We start from the raw sequence: 20,228 nt of genomic DNA, 5'->3' as shown, positions 1-20,228 counted from the left end.
CAGCTCAGAAGAAGCTGATTTCCCTGCTCACTGTTTGGGGGTACTTGTAGGAATTGCAGCCCTACCCACTGCCCACCTGCACCGACTACTGTCCCTCTCCTTAGGCCAGCACCTGATGGTGGGGCTGCCCTGCCTCCTGGCAGTGTGGGGTGGTCCTTGCTGGGACCACAACAGATATAGTGGAAAGAGGGCAGGGTTCAAATCCCATTGGCCATTGAGCAGGGTACTTAGTTTCTCTGTGCCTCAGCTTCCTCATATATAAAAATGACTGTTATCAAAATGATCTGTTAGAGTGGTTTCGTTTTTGGTGGTGGTTTTTTTTTTTTTTTTTTTTCTGAGGATTCAGTGAGGTAATAACTCTCCTGTCTTGTGTTCAGTGGGAATGATTGTTCATAGTTCCTTCTATTCCTAAGTCTTTCTTCTTCTTACGTCCTGGCACTGTATTGTCTGCAGCTCCCATTTGGCACATACTAAATATACTCGGTTTATGTTTGTAGAATGAATGACAGATGTTTCTCCTACTTTGTTTTTTGACTTATGTGATGTGTATATCTCCAACTAAATTATTAACTCTTGAAGGAAATGACTGTGCCTTTTATATCTCACACACACACTGCACACAACCTGGAAGATACTTAGTAATTACTTGTTGAACAAATGAATGCGTGATAAGTGAATGAATTTGTTGAACATCACGGAATAATAAAAAGTCAGTGAATATTTGTAGAGGGAAGGACTAATTAAGAGAAACGTTTTGGTTCCGGGTACCTTTTAAGCCATAGAAAGGATTTTAGGCAGCTAAATAGAAGTTTTATTTTACAAGCCAGGAGATTATCAATCTACTGAAATCATTTCTCTGAAGGGGTCTAATGGCCATCCAGTTCCAAATCTGTTTAGTCAGGACCGGGATGGGGCACCCCAGAGCCCCAGGCCGCCTGCACTGTATTCCTACCGCCTCTTCCCTGCTTGCCCTCACTGGCTTTTTGTCCTTAACCCCTGCCAGGAACGCCCCCAGTGTGCCTGAGCCAGGCCTGTGTCTCAGTGACCAGCTCCATCTTGAGTTCCATGGACCCCTCGGTGGACCCCTGCCAGGACTTCTTCACCTATGCCTGCGGCGGCTGGATCAAAGCCAATCCCGTGCCTGATGGCCACTCACGCTGGGGGACGTTCAGCAACCTCTGGGAACATAACCAAGCCATCATCAAGCATCTCCTCGGTAAGCACCGCCAGGGGACCAGTGAGTGGGCTGCAGAGGGGTGCTGTCAGAGAAACCTTCCTGGCCAGGCCCAGTTAAAGAAGGAGCTTGGTGGAATGGGGAGACCATAGGCTTTGGAGTAGGTGAACCCGAGTTCGAATGGCTGCCTCCTCACTCGTGTGCTCCTAAGTAAGTTACTTCTCTCTGAGCCTCAGTTTCTTCATCTGGAATGCAGGACTAATGCCCAAACTGCAGAGTTTTGAGAACTAGGGAGCACGATGTATGTGCACATAGTAGGCGCACAAGAACTGGTAGCTGTGGTCTTTGCTTTTGTGGCTTCAAGCTGCGGCTTACTTGTTGATTAATTTTGACTGGGAGTTTTGCAAGTTGTGATCAAAAGGAATCTAAGGCTGAGCACACTGGATCATATTTTAAGGTTGCAAGCAGATGAAAGTTACAACAAAGGTTTATCAGAGAGTTACTTAGGCAGCAGTTGTTTTTGGCCTCTGATAACTGGGCTTGCATGATAAGCCTCTAACCATAGTTTTTCTTTTTGCCCTTTATGAGGCCTTTGGCACCTCTAGTTGACCTTGGTGTTGATGGTTTTATCCTTAGATTAGAATCCCAAGTCTCTCTTGTTTGCAGCTATATCCCTGGATAACGTTTGTTGAATTGACATCTGCCTCTCTGGGTCCTCCTCCCCGTGAAATGACAACACTCTGTCATACTGTCACATGTAGAGGTCCTGACAGGAACCCGTTAGCAGCCAAGATCTTCGCCATCTCTCTCTCCTGCTGACCCCATTCTGGGGCCCTGTATGCTGGGAGAGGTTAGGTCATGAAAAGCCAGTCAATTAATCCATTAATGAGAGAACTTAGATTCAAACAATACTAAGTTTTTAAAAAAACCCTCAAGGTACTCAAAAGTAAGTAAAATAGAAGACACCTAAAAGGGGACAAACCTCCTCATAGAAAAGAGTCTAATTTGACAGTTATGAATTTCAGGCAACTGTGTCTTTTAGATAAAGGAGCTTTCCTTTCTTTCCCACCCCAGGGAGCGAGGCTGCTGCTGGGTGAAACCCACCTGCCGTTTCTTCTTGGCCCCCAGCAGCTTGTGGGCAGGGCCCTCAGTAGCACAGCGTCCGCTTGTCGCCCTGTGGACGTGAGCAGGGTGGGGGTAGAGGTGTCTGCCACTCTGTACGTCAGGGATAGCAAAGCCCTTGCCTACTTGACACTACCCATTGCCTTTGAAAGGGGACACAGCCTTTCATTTCAGAACTAGAAGCTTAAAAGGCAAATACGTCTGTGGTAGCCACAATGTCCCTTCCCCAGAGCCTAACGACACAGCCTAACGACACAGAGGTGGGCAAGGACTACCAACCAAAGCAGGGAAACAGCCCATGGAGAATAACAAGATGGCAAGTGCCTCTGGATTCTGATCCTGCTCTGCCACTTATTGTGTGATCATGGGTCCATTACATAACCTCTCTGGGCTTCTTCTCGTATCAGCACAATGGGAATTATGCCTCCTCCAGGTTAGGCAACTTAAATGGGAAAGTACATTTAAAATGCTTTGTTTGCCTAGGCCTCACATACTGTGGTGGGTACTGTTTATGTTGGTGTTACTGTTACTATTCACCCTGGACCTTTGCACAGCACTTTACAGTTTACAGAGCTCTTTCGTAGATGTCATCACATTTGACCCTGTAGCGTGGAAGCTAGGAAGGGATTGTTCATCCCATTTGATAAATGAGGAAACTGGTCTTCAAGACAGGCTAGTAGGTGGCAGAGCTGGGACTGGCCTGTCTTCTGGTCACGTGTCCTTTCCCCTGTCCCACACTGCCTCCTCTAAGTACAAGGGATGGGGATGGCTCCTTTCCCACCTTGCTGGAGAGAGCCTGCAGGAAGCACAGAGCACTGAGGGTCTGAAGGAAGGAGGGAAAGAGACTGACATTTGCTCAGTGTCTGCTACGTGCTGTGCCCTCGCTCTTTGTACTCACTGCCTCCTGTGTCCTCACAACTACCATGGGACTTAGGAAATGTGGTTTACAGGAACATTTTATTTCTAGACAAAGGAACTGAGGCTCAGAGAAGTTAGGTAACTCTGCCAAGGATATGCTGCCAGTCTAGAATTGACAGGGCCTCCGGCCCTGGGAAGCAGCTAGCCCCGAGAGGGGACAGGGGAAGAAAGGCGGACGGGCAGGCCCTCTCACTTTCCAGTGAGGCCCAGAACTGGTGTTTGTGTGTGGTGCCCGCAAGTACTGACCCTGCTGGTTCTGGGGCTGGTTCTTATCAGGAGGACCTTGGGTCTGTGCCACGAATGACTCCACCCCCTGTCCCACCCCCTAAGTGGCAAGGCTGGTGAGGTGTGGCCTCCAGTCCATCTACCCTATCCCTGAGGGTCAAGGTGTGGGTGGAGAGCTGCACTGAGCTAAGCATGGAACAGCCAGACCCAGGTGTTCAAGCCCCTGACCCAGGGCCAGGGTCTGGTGGTATGAGGAGGCCACACTGCAGGCTTTTGAAGTCAGGCAGCCCGGGCATGCTAGCTGATCACCCGTGTGGTCATGGACAAGTGACCGGCTTCTCTCCGGCTTAGTTGCATGGTCTGGGAAGTGGGGAGACTGATGCCACCTAACATGCAAGCTCCTGTGAGTGCTGACTTGGATGTGATGGCCAGAGTGCTTAGCACAGAGCCGGGCCCCTAGCAGAGCAGAGCTGCCCTTCTCAGTGTGGCAGGTGAGTTCCAGCCCAGACGGCTCCCTCTCAAGCTTTGTGACTGCAGAGACGCTGCTCCGCCTCTCAGGGCCCCAGCTCTTCCCCTGTGGTGGGAACTAACTCAGAGCATTGGGTGTGATGTGCCAAGGAGTACTTGGGGGGTCAGAGAAGGAGTGATTATTGCTTGTTTTCTTTCTTATGGAAGCACTGACGTGTACCACTTATCAGGGAAGGTGTGGGTGTACCCGAGACCGTGCTGGGTTGTTTACTTGTAGTATTTTACTAAAGCCACGGTATAGGCTGCATATGCCCATTTTATAAGTAAGACTCACAAGTGTAAAGGGAATGTATTTCCTAAGAAATGGTGGAGTTGGGATTCATTCCCAGGGTTGTGGGGCCTCAAACCTACATTCTTTCTCTACTGACTCCGCTGAATCAGATTCATCACACAGAGGCCACGGAGCGGCCACAAGTGGTCCACCAACCTCCTTTCCCCCGTGGCTGCTTGATAGAGTTCTCCAGGCCAGGCAAGACCTGGTCCAGGCTTGATGAATACAGTAACTGGGGTCACCGTCACGTCACACTGATCAGGGGCTTCCCCAGAAGGTTCATCCTGGGGTCCCCTCCCCGACAGGCTCACTCCTGGCAACTAGTCTGGAAATGGCCTCTCACCTGTGGGCCTTGATACCTGGAAACCCCTGAGGGGGCAGAAGGCAGTTAAGTGGGTGACAAAAAATGCAGGAGTGTGGGCCAGTGCATTCTTGGGCTTAAGGCCAGGCTGGTTTCAGCTTCCCCAAGACAAGGAGGTCAGCCAGCAGGCCTCGGGAGGGAGCTGGAGCTAACGGGGACTGGAGAAGGCGGGAGGTGCCGGGCTGTCCACACTGGCCTGGGGGGGCTCCCCTACGTGGAAGGAGGAGAACGGACATTCGCGTGCAGGTGAGGACCGTGTCAGCTGGCCAGGCAGAACAACTGTTGCCATCAGCTTGCGTGTAACCTTGGGCAAGCCACTCCTTTCTGTGAAGAGTGAATTCACCGCAGCCCCCTCAGAGGAAATCCGGGCAGATCTATATCCAGTGGGTTGAACTGTGTCAAGTGCCACTGTGGCATGTCCTTGCAGCCTGCTGGCTGGAGGACGGTGACATCAGCTCCATGAGACACAGATGCCTCATCCAAGAGACACTCAGCTGCCGACCCAAGCTGCCAGCTTGGATTGTCCTCATCGGTTTGGGGAGATAAGAGTATGACCTCACTTCATCTGGGGAAGGATCACCTCTTAGGCTGGGCCTTGCCGTAGGCTTTCCAGGTTGTGGTTTTCGCACAGGTTATTCTGCCATCTTGAGTACCTACCCAACCCCTCGCAGTCCTACGAGACTTTTCTCAAACTTGTTCCCGCCGTTATGCCTTCCATGGCTGCCACAGGGCCTCTCTGGACTTGAGCTGCAATTACATTTTGTGTGCCTGTCATATTTACTATATTTTATGTTATAAGATTAACACATGCAAAAAAAATTAATGCCTGCTTGTTGTAACCTTTTGAGCAACACAGTTTCCATAAAGAAAAAATGAGAGGTTTCCCTTCCTTCTACTGCTGACACTAGTCTCCCTGAGAAACACATGCAGAGCCATTCCAAGAGCAGGAAATTTGTCCATGTCAGTGACTTGGCAATTAATCATGTCACCCTGTGACATCTCTTGTGTTTTGATTTTGATTTGTTTTTCCAGCACTTAACTGTCTCATGTAGTTTCATCTTTCTGTGCACACTGGCAACTCTAGACAAGATCTGCATCTGAGATGCTTTCAATCCAGTGTTGTGTCTGCAGCACTGCTCTTCTGTCATGTTTGGGGACTGCTTACACGGACTCATTGACGAATTGATCCGAGGGTGGGAGTAGGTGTCCAGGGCTTCTTAGAGGCAGCCGGACGGCGTCAGGTCTTCCTCTGGTTTTCTGAGCCAACCGGCAGGCAAGGAAAGGAAAACAGAGAGCTTAGGCACATGTCCTGGCCTCAGCCACTCACTTGTGTGACCTTGGACAAGTTACCCAATCTCTTGCCTATAAATTGGGCGTGGTACTACTAACACCCACTGGTGGAAACTGTTATGACTAGGTGCACACACATATCCACGCCCACACACGGAAAAAGCAGTTCATTTTCTCAGGGAGGCTAAAGAAAGCCTGGGTTCAAATTCCAGCATGCCACATGTTGGCTCTGCCTCCTAGGCAAGTTCCTTTTTCTCCCTGGGCCTTGGTTTGTACCTCAGGGAGTCAGTGTGGTGGTGAAAAGATCTCATTTCCTGGCCTGCAGTAGGCACCAGGAAATGGTAATGGTATCATTCTTTTTTTTCTTCTGTAGAAAAAGGCACCTCCTCTATCAGTTCCCCTCTTCCCCTCATAGGATGGGGCTCCTAAGGATTGTGATTGTCTGAGCTGAGTCTGTGGTTTTATCTAAAACAAATGCTGGTCCTGCCCTGATGTGGAGTTGGGCCCCACCCCTCCACCCCCGTGCTCCTGGCCAGATAGTCTCCCTGCAGCACGGGGGCCACAGAAATCCCAATAACCCCCATCCCGGCAGCCGCCTAGCTGCCTGGGCGTTTGTTTCCTCCCGGGGAGTGATGTGGGGAAGCCTGTTCCAATATAAACTCCCAGAGGAAGAAGCAGGCCGATTAAATGGTGTGCTGTCTTTCCTCTCTGGGACTTTGGGGAAGTGTCTGAAACTCGGGTCCCTGGAAGGAAGGACCCAGGCAGTCAGGAGGCCCTGTTGTCTGGCCCTGGCCTTCCAGATTATTTCCAGACCACTGGGGCCCCGGAAGTACCACCATCTCCAAAATGTGGCCCCAGCTCAGTCCTGGGAGCTGTCCTGTTGATTCCTCCGTGCCTGCTCCCGTAGAACCTTCTTCTGGGAAATGAACCCAGGCAGGGCTGTCCTAAAGGAAACCAAGTTTTTCCTAATGAGAAAACTGTCTGTGGCTGATTTCGCTTTGAAACCAAGACTCCTCCCTCAGTCTGAAATGATTGCTATCTTCCTCTGTGGAGCTCTCAGAACACCCATGCATTCATTCATGCATTCAACAGTTACATATTGTACACTAACTGTGTACCAGACGTCACTAGGTGCTGGGATTGTGTAAGGAATGAGATGGCCTTTTCTTGTGGAATGGCATGTCAGCAGGGGAGACAATAAACAAATAAATGAGTATTAGGTTGGTGCAAAAGTAACTGCGGTTTTTGCAATTATTTTGAACCTTTTAAGCCGCAATTACTTTTGTACCAACCTAATAAATAAATAATATGGTTGTGAAGAGTTGGACTTGGAAAAAAATAAAGTAGGAGTCAGGGCCTGAGAGGGAGGAGGCTAAGAAGGGCTTTCAGACGAGGGGACATTTGAGTAGAAACTTGAATTAAGTGAGAGAACGGACTACATGGATGTGAAGGGAAGAGTGTGGCAGGCTGGAGGAACAGTGGGTGCGGTAGCTCTGGGGCAGAAGCGTGGGAGCAAGAGGCAGAGGAGCCGGGTGGCAAGAGGACAGGTGGCAGGTGGTAGCTGGGAGGTGATGGGCCCAGATCATCTAGGACAGTGTTTCTGAACCTTTTTTCATTATTGCTCCTCCTAAAATTTTAATGCCACAGGTACTGTAAACCTGTTACTTACTGTGTGTACACATAGTAAGAATAAGTTGTTCCTGCCCCCCAAGAGCTAATCCTCTCCCCCTTGGGGAAAATATTGCCCCTGTTGAGGATGCGTGATCGGGGGCCTCGTAGGCAATTTTAAGGAATCTGTACGTGCAAGTGCCTTTTGGGGCTCAGAGTAGCTCAAGACAGTGGCTGTGTGAGCTCCGCACCGATTCCCACTCGGCTGCCTAATAGACATCGCCGACCTGAAACGTCCAAAACTGAACGTCTTGTTCCACGCCCAGCCCTGTCCCCTCCCAGGCTTCCCAGTCTCGGCGGCCACCCGTTGCTCTGACCCAGGAAACTTGGCAGCGTCCTTGACTCCTCCTTATCTCCCGTTCCCACCGCTTCTCGCCCCTTCTCTGCTGCCACCCGGCCCACGCCCCCTTCACCGCTCACACGGTCTGTTTCACTGACCTCCCACCTGGCCGGCTCACTTAGGCTCTTACCCCCACCCCACCCCTGTGCCTGCCAGGTAGTAGGTGTTGTGTGAGTGGGAAAGGAGAGCAGTTGGGAGAATGGGCTGCAGTGGTCCCTGTGGGCTCTGTGAGCCAGAGGGAGGCAGGTGGAGCAGTGGAGGGGTTTTACGTTCTCACGCTCCTGCCTACCGTCTGACACTCCTGCCGCAGCCAGCGGGGGTCTATGGGGGGTGTGAACACTAACGTCTGGGGGGGTCCTCACTCCTGTCCCTTCCTGCCCCACCTGCCTCATTTCTTCCCCATATAAGTGTGCAGCAGGCTCGGCCTCATCACCCTCTATATCCCAGATACAGTGTCTTTCCTTATCAGAAGCAGACACTGAGCTCTGTTCTTTCAGCCAACGCTACTGTGTGCCCACCCAGCGCCGAGGGAACAGGGACAACCAGCCCACGGACTCGTGGGCAAGGCTGCCCGAGCACAGCCCCCACGTCCACTCCATGCTGAGCTCGTCCTGAGAGCTCAGGCAGGGATCCCTGGGCCTCTCAAGGTCTCCGGGACATTCTCCTCATAGCATTCGTCCCACTGTGTAATCAGAGGCCTTCGTGACTGTCATATGGCTGCTGGCTGTCTCTCCCATCAGGCTGGGGCCTTACGTGAGCAGACATGTGTCCGTGTTGCCCATGGCACCTCCACACCCAGCTCGGCAGCCACCAAACCGTAGGAACTTAATAAGATTTGTGGGAAATTGGACGTGACGCCCAGGGTGTGGAGCTTGGAGGAAGGGATTTTGAATTCGTCGTGGGCAGCTGCTCAGCAAAGGAGAGAGGGAGGCCGGACACTTGCCCTCTCCTCTCGGTGACCGGGGGTTATGTGCAGGTGTTGGGGAGAGGGCTGCCCGGAACTGGCCCCTAATGAGCACAGCCAGGCTGTCCCTGGAGTTTTTCTTTGGGCCTCTTATCTCGGTGGCCTTGGGGCACTGGGGGAGGGAGGTGCCAGGCGCTCTTCATGGGCCAGAGCACACAGGGTGCACCTCCCCCAGCGGTGGCCCTGGCATTTCAAGGTCTTGGCCAGAGCCAGATGTGGACAGTGAGAGCTTCCTGGGTCTGCCAAGCAGTGACGATTTGTGCTTTCCCTTCCAAGAGCCTATCTGCTGAGAGGTGTTGTCATAGAAACAGAGCCCCTGGGAGGGGCAAGGGAGGGGGCCTTTGCTTTTCCTGATGTTCTGCCTCCTGAGTGTGAGGAACAGGGAGAAGTCCCACCTCTTCCCCGTTCTGCCCTCCCCTCCAGGAGGCTCTTCTCGTGTTCCATAGGGTCACGGGGGGACATGCAGGTGTTTCCAGGGCTCCGCAGTGGTAGCCTGAGGTGCCCAGGGCTGTGTGGACCCTCGATAGCCCTTCCTAGCTCAGGCCTCTGGACCTCTGTGGCCGCATATTCCTTCAGACTACCCCACCCCCTCTTCAGGACTGTCACCCGATCTTCAGCAAGACAGGGGCTGATGCTCTCTGACCAGTGAAAACCATGATGCTGAACTGGGGGGCAGGGGGAGCTCTCTGGAGGAGGGCTGGGAAAGCTGATTAGACCAGTTGGAAAGTTGACCCGTGCCCTTTGCACCAACTGGCTACGCCAAATGGATTCCTTCCTCCAAACCATGTCCTTTTATGCTTCCTTGCTTTTCCTCATACTCTGCAGCTCCCCCCAAACCCAGTGCCCTTTCTCCACATTTCTACTGGTTAAGAGCACCCTCACCCCACCCCCACTCCGCGCTCTCTCCCACCCAAGGGTGTGACTTTTCTCTGGGTTCTGAACTGCTTGCATGAATTACAGCACTTTGATGTCTGGTCATTTCTTTACATGTCGGTGGGTGTTCACCGTTAGACTTTGAACGTCTTGGGGGTAGGGAGTGGGTCTTCCTTCTGTCTGTAAAACCTGCCGCCCAGCCCAGTGGCTGGCACCCAGTAGGTGCTCAGTGTTGAGAGACTTCATGAGTGAACCTCTTGGGAAAGATGGCCCCTGAGAGAGGCCTGGAAGGGAGTTGACAGTGTTCTGGGCAGAAGGGCCAGGTGGGCTTGTTCTTGACGTGTTTCCTCATTTGTTGTCTGTGTCCTCATGCTGGAAAAACAGCTCCATGGGGACAGGGACGTTGTCTTTTGTGTTCCCAAAGCTCCTATAGAGCCTCACACAGAGTGAGCGTCTGCTATCTGTTGAGTGGATGAGTGGATTACCTTCTGCCAGAAAAGTCTTCACGGAGGAGGTGGGGTTGGGGGCGGGGTTCTTTGAAGGAAGCAAAGGAAGGCGTTTCAGGGCCCAAGAGAGACGACTGCAGAGTGGCTGGAGCAGTAAGGACGTAAGACCCATCCAAACCTGTAGAGAACGTTTATGAGTGTCTGACCCCACCTGACAGCAGTTGCCAGGAAGCAAAATCTCAACCAATTGAGAAAATGCTTTGAAGAATGGCAGTTTTGCGGCTTATTTTATACATTAGAATCAAAAGAGGAGACATGAGGATTACATGAAATCCATTGGTGGTAGATTAAGGGGGCGGGAGAAAGCAAAGCAGAGAAGTCTCTGGGATTGGATAAAAAGTCCAATGGAGAGACACATACTTCTTTTACATTGGTGGGTACAGGATAGTTAATAATTAACATTTACAGCACGTAGAGGTGGTATTCAGGGAACCAGATAATAATGAGGGGTTCTGTGGTCTCTTGCTCTGGTGTGGTGGGCTGTGCCTGGCGGGGTCTGGAAAAGAAGATGGCTCTGACATTTCAAAGGTATATTAGACAGGCTCACTTAAGGTAAAGATTGACCTCTGTCAAGGAAGCTACAGGCCTAGGACGTGACTTCCCACCATGATCTGCATTTACTTAGGAATTTTTATGTTCAGACCATCCTGTGTGGTTACTTTTGGTTTCTGAGTTTGTAGGGCCCACCTTGCTGGCCTCCCCTGAGCTTCTCAGGTGTAGTATGGGGCCCCTTTTTCATCCACACCAAGGAGGGATCAAGCTAGACAGAGGAAACTGAGGGGAGCAGGGACCCTGGTGGGATCTGGCGATAAAGGCTCAGGCACAGAAGTCCTGGCACATAGTAGGTTTTTTTGTGACCTGAATGGTAGGAAGGGGTCACCTTCACTGGGTACAGACGGGACCCTGCCCAGTACTTGTGCACGTGGAGGAATGTGGCCTTCAGCAGGTGGCAGCAGGTACCTCCAAACCAGGGCACTAAGGACAGGGAAAAGGTAAGAAAGTCTCCTGCGCGTGTCTCAGTGTAAGGAACTGAGATGCTGGGTTTGGGAAGGGACATGGCAAATGGCCCCCTGAGTCAACTTGAAGTCTGATGAACACACCCAATCCCCCGAGGAAGACGTGGAAAGTAAATTCAGAATGAATGAGGCCTTCAAAGCTTCCGTCCAACTCTAGTCTTGACCATGAGGAAGGCCATGTGGGATCTGAAAACCGAGACAGGCCTGCGTCCCATGCACCAGGCGGGGGTATTTGGGCCATGTTTTGGCTGGCGGGGAAAGCAGACTATCTTCCTGCCGGATGGCCCGTGCTGCAGTGCAGGGACATGTCTGCAAACCTGAGCAGTGGAAGGGGAGAAACACAGTAGACTCTTCTTATTTGCAGTCAGCTAAAAGTAGGGAGCACCTCCGGTCTAACAGGCTTTGCCCAGGGGCAGCCACATACCTGCTCTGACTGAGTTCCTCGTCGCTGCCCTGATAGGCAGAGTCCTCGCTCTGTTTACCGCTGGCAACACCAAGGCCCTGAGAAGGAGTCACCCAGGGCCACCCAAAGTGCACATGGGTGCAAACTGCTGTTACAAACTGCTATCTCTTGTTCCAGAAAACTCCACAGCCAGTGTGAGTGAAGCAGAAAAGAAGGCCCAAGTATACTACCGTGCATGTATGAACGAAACCAGGATCGAGGAGCTTAAGGCCAAGCCCCTGATGGAGCTGATTGAGAGGGTGAGTTTGCCAGGTCTCCTCCTGCCCACGCCCCCTGCCTGCCCCTCGGGCTTCCCCAGCTCCCAGTTACCACCAGGGCCCAAACTACTTGCATTAATACACCCAATCCTAGCTCACACCTCCCGCTGCCTCACGCAGCTGGTCTGCTGCCGTGTATTCAGGCTGTCTGAGCGAGTCCGTGTGTGTGTACGTGTGTGTGTGTGTACGTGTGGTGTACGCACGCATGTGTGCGTGCTCACCTCTGTGGGTGGGAGTGTCTGCGTGTATTTGTGTGGGAATGTATATTAGCATCTGACGTGAACGTCTGTCGCACGTGCTCGTATGTGTGTCTGTGCATCTGTGTATGGGACAGGGGCTGTATTTATAGGGAAAACGTTTCTCTGTGTTGCTGCTTCCTTTTTCTCAAAGGGTGTGTTTGTGTGTGAGGAGGGATATGTTCTAGAAGGACCAACCGAAAGTCTTGGACCAGAAGCAGAGCTCTCCCTTTGAGGAGGGCCCCACTGACCTGAGGCCTCCCCGTCCTCCTGAGCCGAAGAACGAGTCTTTCTTCCTGGGGACCTTCTGGTTGGTGTTGGATAGACTCTGAGAAGGGCCACCCAAGGCTGGCCAGGCTGCCTGGCACACACAGAAGGGTGGATATGCCCAACCGGGGAAGAAGGCCAAGGAGATTTTTAAAAATCTCAACTCTGAGAGAAACTAAAGTAGACTATAACTTATCAACCTTTTTAAAAATATGGTATCTTTTTATTTCATAGGAACAATTGAATATATGCTATAATAGGAATTACATTCACTGATTCATCATTCAAAAAGTGAACAGTGTACCGGAAAAGTCTCCTTCCCATCCCTGTCCCCAGCCACCCAGGGGGCAGCTGCCATAAGGATTCATGGCCCACTTGTCTAGGATATGTCTTTGCTCTATTTGGGATCTCTGGCTCACTGGCCAGAAACCCCTAATGAAGTGCCATCCCTTTCCTTTGCTCTCAAGGCTCAGAGAGGTCAGATGGCTGCCCTAGGGTCACACAGCAAGTCAGCTGCAGAAGCAGAACTTGCAGCCAGGTCCCCGTGCCACCTCCGTCATCCCCTGTCTCTTTCCTCTCCCTCCCACAGCTCGGGGGCTGGAACATCACAGGGCCTTGGGACAAGAACAACTTCCAGGACACCCTGCAGGTGGTCACCTCCCACTACCGCACCTCGCCCTTCTTCTCCGTCTACGTCAGTGCCGACTCTAAGAACTCCAACAGCAATGTGATCCAGGTGAGCTGGCCTGGAACTCCAGGAAGAGGAAGGGGCGTGGCCTCATGGCCTGTTTTGAGTTTCGCCACCCCTGGGGCTGGGGGAGGCTTGCCCTAGGCGGCAAGCATCTGGTTTCTAAGCCTAGGTTATTGCTGGAGGCTCCCAACCATGAGATCTTTACAGGCAAGGAGTTTTGAAAGGGCAAGCTGCTTGCTGTCCTGGGGTAGGCAGTAATTGGTTGCTGTGGGCTCCAGGAGTGATGTCAATCTCTGGGCACGTCTGGAGCCACGTCCTGGTCTGCCCTCCTCGCCTCTGGCCTTTGCGGCTCTGGTTGGAATGGCTGTGAGTCCATCTCTTCCTGCCAGAGCCTGCCCCAGCCTGAGCATCAGCACACCTGGGAAACCCCAAGCTGAGGTTCGTGAAGGCCGAGTTCCCACCCATCTCTGCCACTTAATCACTGTGTGACCTTGGGCAAGTGCCTCAACCTCTCTGAGCTGCTATTTCCTTATCAATCAAATGAACTATAATAACACCTGCTCTTGGTCTGTTAAGGTGTGGCCATAACGCTCTGATGGTGGCTATCGGGAATTGACCCTCTCTGCCGTCCCCACATTTTGCAAGCCCTTTACCGGCCCTCCCTCCTTGAATCCCCTTCCCAGCTCTGAGGGTTAGATGTCATTTTCCCTACTTTCCAGATGAAGAACCTGAGGGTCTAAAAGGTTCAGTAACTTGACCAAGGTTACAGCCAACTTGTGAGTGGCTCTTAAGCAGTGCACCATCTGAGGACGTGTTTCATGAAGTACAGATGCTCTGCCGGGCTGTGGAGGTGTTTAAAGAGGAGGGTCACTGACTCTGTGTGGCCCTTCTGAAGGGCCCAGAATCTCTGTGGCCGACCACATGTATGGGCAGGAATGCAGCCCCATGTGTCTGTCCCCTCCCTGGATGGGCCCGTCTTAGGGGTGGCCTCCGCCACCAGCTCATGTTCCTGCTTGGACCTGAGCTGGTCCTCTGTTGCCATGTGCCAGCTGTCCCCAGGCCGGGTGGAGGCCATGTGGTGTGCAGGTCCCCTCTCACTCCTGCCTTTCTTTCCAGGTGGACCAGTCTGGCCTGGGCTTACCCTCAAGGGACTATTACCTGAACAAAACTGAAAATGAAAAGGTGAGTGGGCCCCTTCAGAGAGAGTGACTCCCGCCCCCAACCCACTGGTCTCCATGGTTTGTTCCTTTGGGTGGCCTCTCAATATTCACACCTGTGCAGGTCCTGGAAGCTAGAGGAACACAAAGGTGTCACTTACCTGATAGGAGAGTCCCTGGTAGGGGAGGGGTGTCATTTGTCCCCATGCTAGAGCGAAGCAGCGATAACAGCCACCACCATTTGTGGCTGCTGGGCCTTTTGTTCACATCACCTCAGGCCCTGCAGTTACCCTGCACATGGTGACCATCTCGGAACTTCATTTGCCTCATCTGTCACAGGGGTATTAATTTTGCCTATTTCAGAGGGGGGAATAAGGCCTCCTCTGGGGAATAAGGTCACTCAGAGACACTGAGTGACCTGTTCAGGGTCACACAGCCTGTAAGTGGTGAGGCTGAAATTCACATCCAGACCCACTGACTACAAAGCCCACGCCGTTCTGTCCCCCTGGCTGCCTCTCATGATGTCCCGGGGAGACTTTGCCTGAGGTGCGTCATCTACCCATCCATCATTCCATCCACTTGTACTGAGCAGGTGCCTACTGAGTGCCTGATGTTAGGGCGATGGCGGTGAGTGAGGGACGTGACCCCTGCCCCATAGGGCTTAGAGTCCGGTAGGGGTGGCAGAGGTGAATTAACTAACCGCCAATTAGAGGCATAATGACAAATTGTGATAAGTGAAGAGTGAGCTGCGAAAGTAACCTGGGGACCTAATTCAGATCTGGGGGCATGGTGGAGGACGGCAGTTGAGAAAAAGTAAGTTCGAGGAACGGAAAGATGGCGCCATTGGTGGCTCTCATGTGACAAACATGAGGGAGAGGATGACAAACCTGAGGGACAGCGGGGACCAACCCACGTGGGAACCTGGGGGCTTTGTCCTGAGAGCCACAGGGAGTCGGTGAAGTGGTGCATTGCCAAAATCATTCTTGAAGCTGGTTTCTAGCAGGTTCTTGGGCAAAACACCCAGCCCCCTCGCTCCCTGCACTGGGCTGCGGCTGGCCCTGCCACCCTTGTCCAGTGGGCAGCGAGTGGCAGTCACTGACAGATTGGGGGTGCTGGGTCCCCCAGGTGCTGACGGGATACCTGAACTACATGGTCCAGCTGGGGAAGCTGCTGGGCGGCGGGGACGAGGACGCCATCCGGCTGCAGATGCAGCAGGTCCTGGACTTTGAGACAGCCCTGGCCAACATCACCATCCCCCAGGAGAAGCGTCGAGATGAGGAGCTCCTCTACCACAAAGTGACGGCGGCCGAGCTGCAGGTACCTGAACTCCTGCGGATGTGGCGCCCAGGACTCACAGGGCTCCCGGACGGACGTAGGGCGCTGGGCTGGGCATTTCACACCCACTTCTTCAGATCTTTAGGACAACACTGAAGCGGGAATGGTTGTGGTACCCAGTTCACAGGTGGGAAAACGGACCGAGGCTCAGAGGTAGAGGTACCTGCTGAAGGCCACGCAGGCCGTGACTGCAAAGCTAGTCTCCTGCCCTACGCCATGCTGCTTTTCTGTAGCGCCAGTTGCCTGGGGAAACTCTGTGCTCATGGCAACAATCCCCCACATTGACCGGGCACATGGAGCCTGGTGTCCAGCAAACAGTAAATGTGAGACGTGGGTTTTGTCATCACTTCTCCCTTTTCCAAGGCAGGAGGTTAGATGTGCTCGAAGGGTGAAGTGGCAGGGGAGCTGGGCACTGGACTCAGGCGTGGCTCACGGAAGCTCCACCTCTGACCAGACCCCCACCGACCTCCTGGAGGTGTAACCACATCAGGGTCAGACCTGTGACGCTCTGTGTCTTGAGCGTCACCCATCTGAGAAGCAGGTGTCCTCTCCATAGCTCGGCCTTTGCTACGGGCTGCGCCCTGGTGGCTGCTTGGGACTTGCAGGTCATGTGTTGGCCTGCCAAGCTCCTTTCTTCCAGTTCGTGGGTGTCGGTGTCCAGCCTTATCCCAGGTCCCCGGGGTCACAGAGAAATCAGCAGAGTGGCCTCAGCCAGTCTTCCTGTTTCCTGCCATCACCCGGGAATGCTTGGCTGGGTCTTGTTCTCCTACTGGGGAGGGTGTCTGGGCCATTTGTGTTGGGACTGCACTAAAATGCCTCCTCCCTTCTTCTCTACCCTCTGACCGGCCAAGTCCTGCCCATGGTGTGTGCCCTGGGAGTGGAGTCAGAAATGAGTTTGGCTCGTTTCTCCTCCTTCATGGAAGAACACTGAGATCCCCACCCTTTTCTCCTCCTTTCCTCCCTTTGACAAATGTAATATGGGGCCACCTTGGGGCCTTGCTTCCAGGTGAGTGGGGGCCACCAATGAGAAAACACCCCCAAACTCACTGCTGAGTGCTTTGAGCAAAAGAAGCAGGGCAGGGGCAGCCAGTTAGCTCAGTGGGTTAGAGCGCGGCGCTCTTAACAACAAGGTTGCCGGTTCGATCCCCACATGGGCCACTGTGAGCTGCGCCCTCCACAACTAGATTGAAAACAGCTCCTTGACTTGGAGCTGATGGGTCCTGGAAAAACACATAAATAAATAAAAGTTTTTTAAAAAGCAGCAGCAGCAGCAGGGTAATAGGAGTAGGGTGAGGTCAGGGAAGGTGAGTCTGATGAATGGGTGAGACTGGGTATCCCGGTGGAGGTGCGGCCCCTGCAAAGGCTGGGGATGAGAACAAGAGAACCTGGCCTCCTTCTGGGTGTCAGCTGCCCTTTCGGTCCCCAGAGACGCTGGCATCGGGGTGAGTGGTGCTGGGTGGGTTGCTAGGGAGATCAGCCCGTGTTGGGCACCATCTGGCACTGTTTTTCCGCTCTGAGGCCAGGAGGTTGAAAGAGGTGCTGTTTGTGCAATGTGGTTTGGCTTGTTCCAGCTGCCCAGTTCTCCGCTTGAAAGGCACCCAGCAGTCCCTCAGCTCCCTTCCCCCTCCCCAGTGGCCATGATGCCAACCGACTACCCCGGGAGTGGTGGAGAAGGCACCGTAGCCCTGCTCACCAGCCCCAGCATGGCTCTCAGGTTCTGCCCCCGGGCATGCTGTCACCATTGCTTGTGCTCTGTTCTTCCACACAAGAAAGGAAAGTCCTTTCCTCTCTCCTAGCTGCAGAGCTGCCAACGGAGGGAGGACTTTAGCAGAGGCAGCAGCCTGGAGTGGTGTGAGCCCTGGACGTGGGGTCAGAAGACTGCTCCCACCCAGACTCGCCACGAGCTGTGTGACCGTGGGCAAGTCACACAACCTCTTCTTTGAGCCCTGGTTTCCTTCCCTGTAAAACGGGGCTTTGCTCTTTCATTCATTCACACCTGCTGTGTGTCAAGATGAAGAAACAAATGCGAAGCATCCCCTGCTCTCACAAGGAGCAGTGGGTCTTAACTTTAAGTCACAGAGTCCTTCGAGAACAGGTTGAAAACTATGGAGTGTCTCCCAGAAGAAATGAGCATAGGTACATATAGAATAATTATGTCTGACATTTGAAGATGTCCTGGACCCCTGACGCCTGTCTCCTGGATAAGAATCTCTGTTTGGCCTGCTCATGGGGTTGTGAGAGGATGAGATTTCATTGTATAAACTGATATGTGCAATTCAGGTATATTTCAGTAATCATTATTAGTATTATGCTTTTGTTATTGGTGATCCCGGCCCATGTCTCGTGTCTCCAGCACAAAACCAATTTGATTCATTCCGCCCTTGGACAGAGAATGTCTTGTTGTTCCCCGGAATCTGGAAATTTGGTTTTCTTCCCAGCCTCCAGGCGCCTCGGGGAAAGGAGCTCCAGCCTTCACTGTGTGGTTCTAGGCTAGCCCCTCAGAGAGAATCCAGAGCCATGAATCAGACATCCTTCTGTCACTTCCCTGGGGCCCTGGAGACCCTTCCATTCCTTTCTAGGACCTCCTCCACCAACAGGTGTGTGGGAATGGGCCCCATCCCCTTTAAATTCTCCAGCTGAGATAAAGCCTGATAGCATCTTGCTTTTCTCTCCCACTTTGCAAGCCTCCTTGAGCTGATTGGTTGGTGATCAGCAGTACTCTTTGGCTGCGCATGGCTGGGGCAAATAGAGCTCATCGGTGTGCCCCAAAGGATTTGAGTCACAAGTGAAATGTACTGGTCCATTAAAACGGCCACCCCCTTGGGGACGGACCTAGGCACAGATGTTTAAAGTAGACATTCACTAAAGGAATAGAGATTGAAAATGTGAAAATCCTGGTATTCAACACATACCCTATCTCAGAGTTGTGGGAATTTACCTGCACAGAGCACCTGCTGTCCCTAAAGGAACAGGCTTGTGTTAAGTACATAGAGATTTATCTCCTCCTGCTATCTGTACCCTGATCAGAGAGTTCCAGTTGCCTTCAGTTTATGAAGCTCTCATTAATTGTATAAACAATGATGTTTTGTAAATGTGGCCAATTTCCCAGGGGTCTTTGCCAGCAGGTCATGCAGACAGGTGACTCTAAGTGTTGAGCCCTATTGGACCATCCCACCTAGACAACTTCGAGTTTTGTAGCCACAGACATACCCAAGAGGCTCCTGCCAGGAAGAGAGAGCAGAAGGAACAAGCTAGAGAGAAAGGAAACTCAAGTTTGTTGAGCAAGCTGTCCCCAGGGACACGGAGGAGCCAGCCCTGGAGTGGGAGGTAGGGATTGTTGTCCCCATTTCAGAGAAAGGCTAGGTCTTCTCAGTCCAGTCCAGGGCTCTTCCCAGCTCATCTTGTTGCGCCAGGCAGGCAGGCAGACAGGCATGTGCCAGAGCCCACTGGGCACAGCTCTCCCCAGCTCTGTAGCAGGTCTGCAATAGGTCGTGGTGGGAATACAAACCAATTCCCCCATCGAGAGCCCGTTGTCAGACGCTTGCCTCTATCCTTTGAGGTCCTTGTTCCCCAGCAGCTGAGCTGCCCTTTCAAACCAGAGAGACGAGTTTTAGCCCTGCACAGTCAAAGGTTAACTATGTGACCTCAGGAAAATCACGTTAGCTCACCTGCAGATTCAGTGTCTGCTAAGCAGAGGGTTTTTATGGCTACCTATCCCTGAGGCATCGTCGGTATTTACAAACAGGTTATAGATTCAGCTGATGTCATAGTCTACTTTTATATTACGGGTTGATCTTACCGTTTGAAGTCCATTTATAACGCATCTCTCACTTCCCTCACTGGTCTTGCACTTTTCCCTTCGTCGAGGGAACAGAGGACAGAATTTGGAATCGGACAAGCCCAGGCCCACTCTTGGGAGACCTTGAGCAGTGATTACAATGGCTAACATTGACTGAGTGCTTGCTCAGTGCCTGACAGCATTCTACGTGATTGACATGTAGAGGTATTTGTGCTATAACATGATATGTGTAGTCCTGAAAAGCCTTGCATTCTGTAAATTACAAAAAGTAACCCAAAATGACAAGTTTTATGGGGAAATAGGACTAGAGCAGACCATTTAAAAGTTGTGCAACTTTGCTTGAGGACCTTATGCAAAGTGAAGTGAACCGGTCACAAAAGGACACGCTGTATGGTTCCACGTATATGAGTCAGATTTATAGGGGCAGAAAATAGAATGGGGCTTGTCTAGGGCTGGGGGAGGGGAGGGCAGGGGGAGTTAACTGTTCAGTACGTACAGAGTTTTGGTTTTGCAGGATGAAATCTGTGGAAGGATGTGGTCGTGGCTTCATAACAATGTGAAGGTACTTAGTGCCAGTGAACTGTGCACATAAAAAGGGTTAAGATGGTAGGTTTTAAATGTGTATTTGACCACAATTTTATAAAAAGTCATGTAACTTGGTAATCAAAACACTCACAAAACAATATTTGTCAGCTGCCAGGTGGGAAGTGGAAATGTCGGCTGTGGACACTGAGACCCTGCAAACAGACGGGAGTTCTGAGCAGTGG

At 52.2% G+C, this 20,228-nt stretch overlaps 1 protein-coding gene across 6 annotated transcripts in view; it reads left to right on the top strand.

The window, feature by feature from the left end:
- ECE1 (endothelin converting enzyme 1) overlaps positions 1-20,228 on the top strand; it is a 98,016-nt gene that overhangs the window by 59,515 nt on the left and 18,273 nt on the right. For all 6 annotated transcript variants that reach the window (XM_033113970.1, XM_033113969.1, XM_033113968.1 and 3 more), the window contains 5 exons: positions 1,004-1,216; positions 11,837-11,958; positions 13,069-13,215; positions 14,287-14,352; positions 15,453-15,644. In XM_033113970.1, the coding sequence (XP_032969861.1) occupies positions 1,004-1,216; positions 11,837-11,958; positions 13,069-13,215; positions 14,287-14,352; positions 15,453-15,644 (740 nt within the window). The remainder of the gene's footprint in view (positions 1-1,003; positions 1,217-11,836; positions 11,959-13,068; positions 13,216-14,286; positions 14,353-15,452; positions 15,645-20,228) is intronic.

The sequence above is a fragment of the Rhinolophus ferrumequinum genome, chromosome 9 (assembly GCF_004115265.2).
Source record: "Rhinolophus ferrumequinum isolate MPI-CBG mRhiFer1 chromosome 9, mRhiFer1_v1.p, whole genome shotgun sequence".
In the NCBI taxonomy this organism is placed as follows: Eukaryota; Metazoa; Chordata; class Mammalia; order Chiroptera; family Rhinolophidae; genus Rhinolophus; species Rhinolophus ferrumequinum.
Note: the sequence above shows the minus strand (reverse complement) of the source record. Positions and strands in the feature narration are given on the sequence as shown.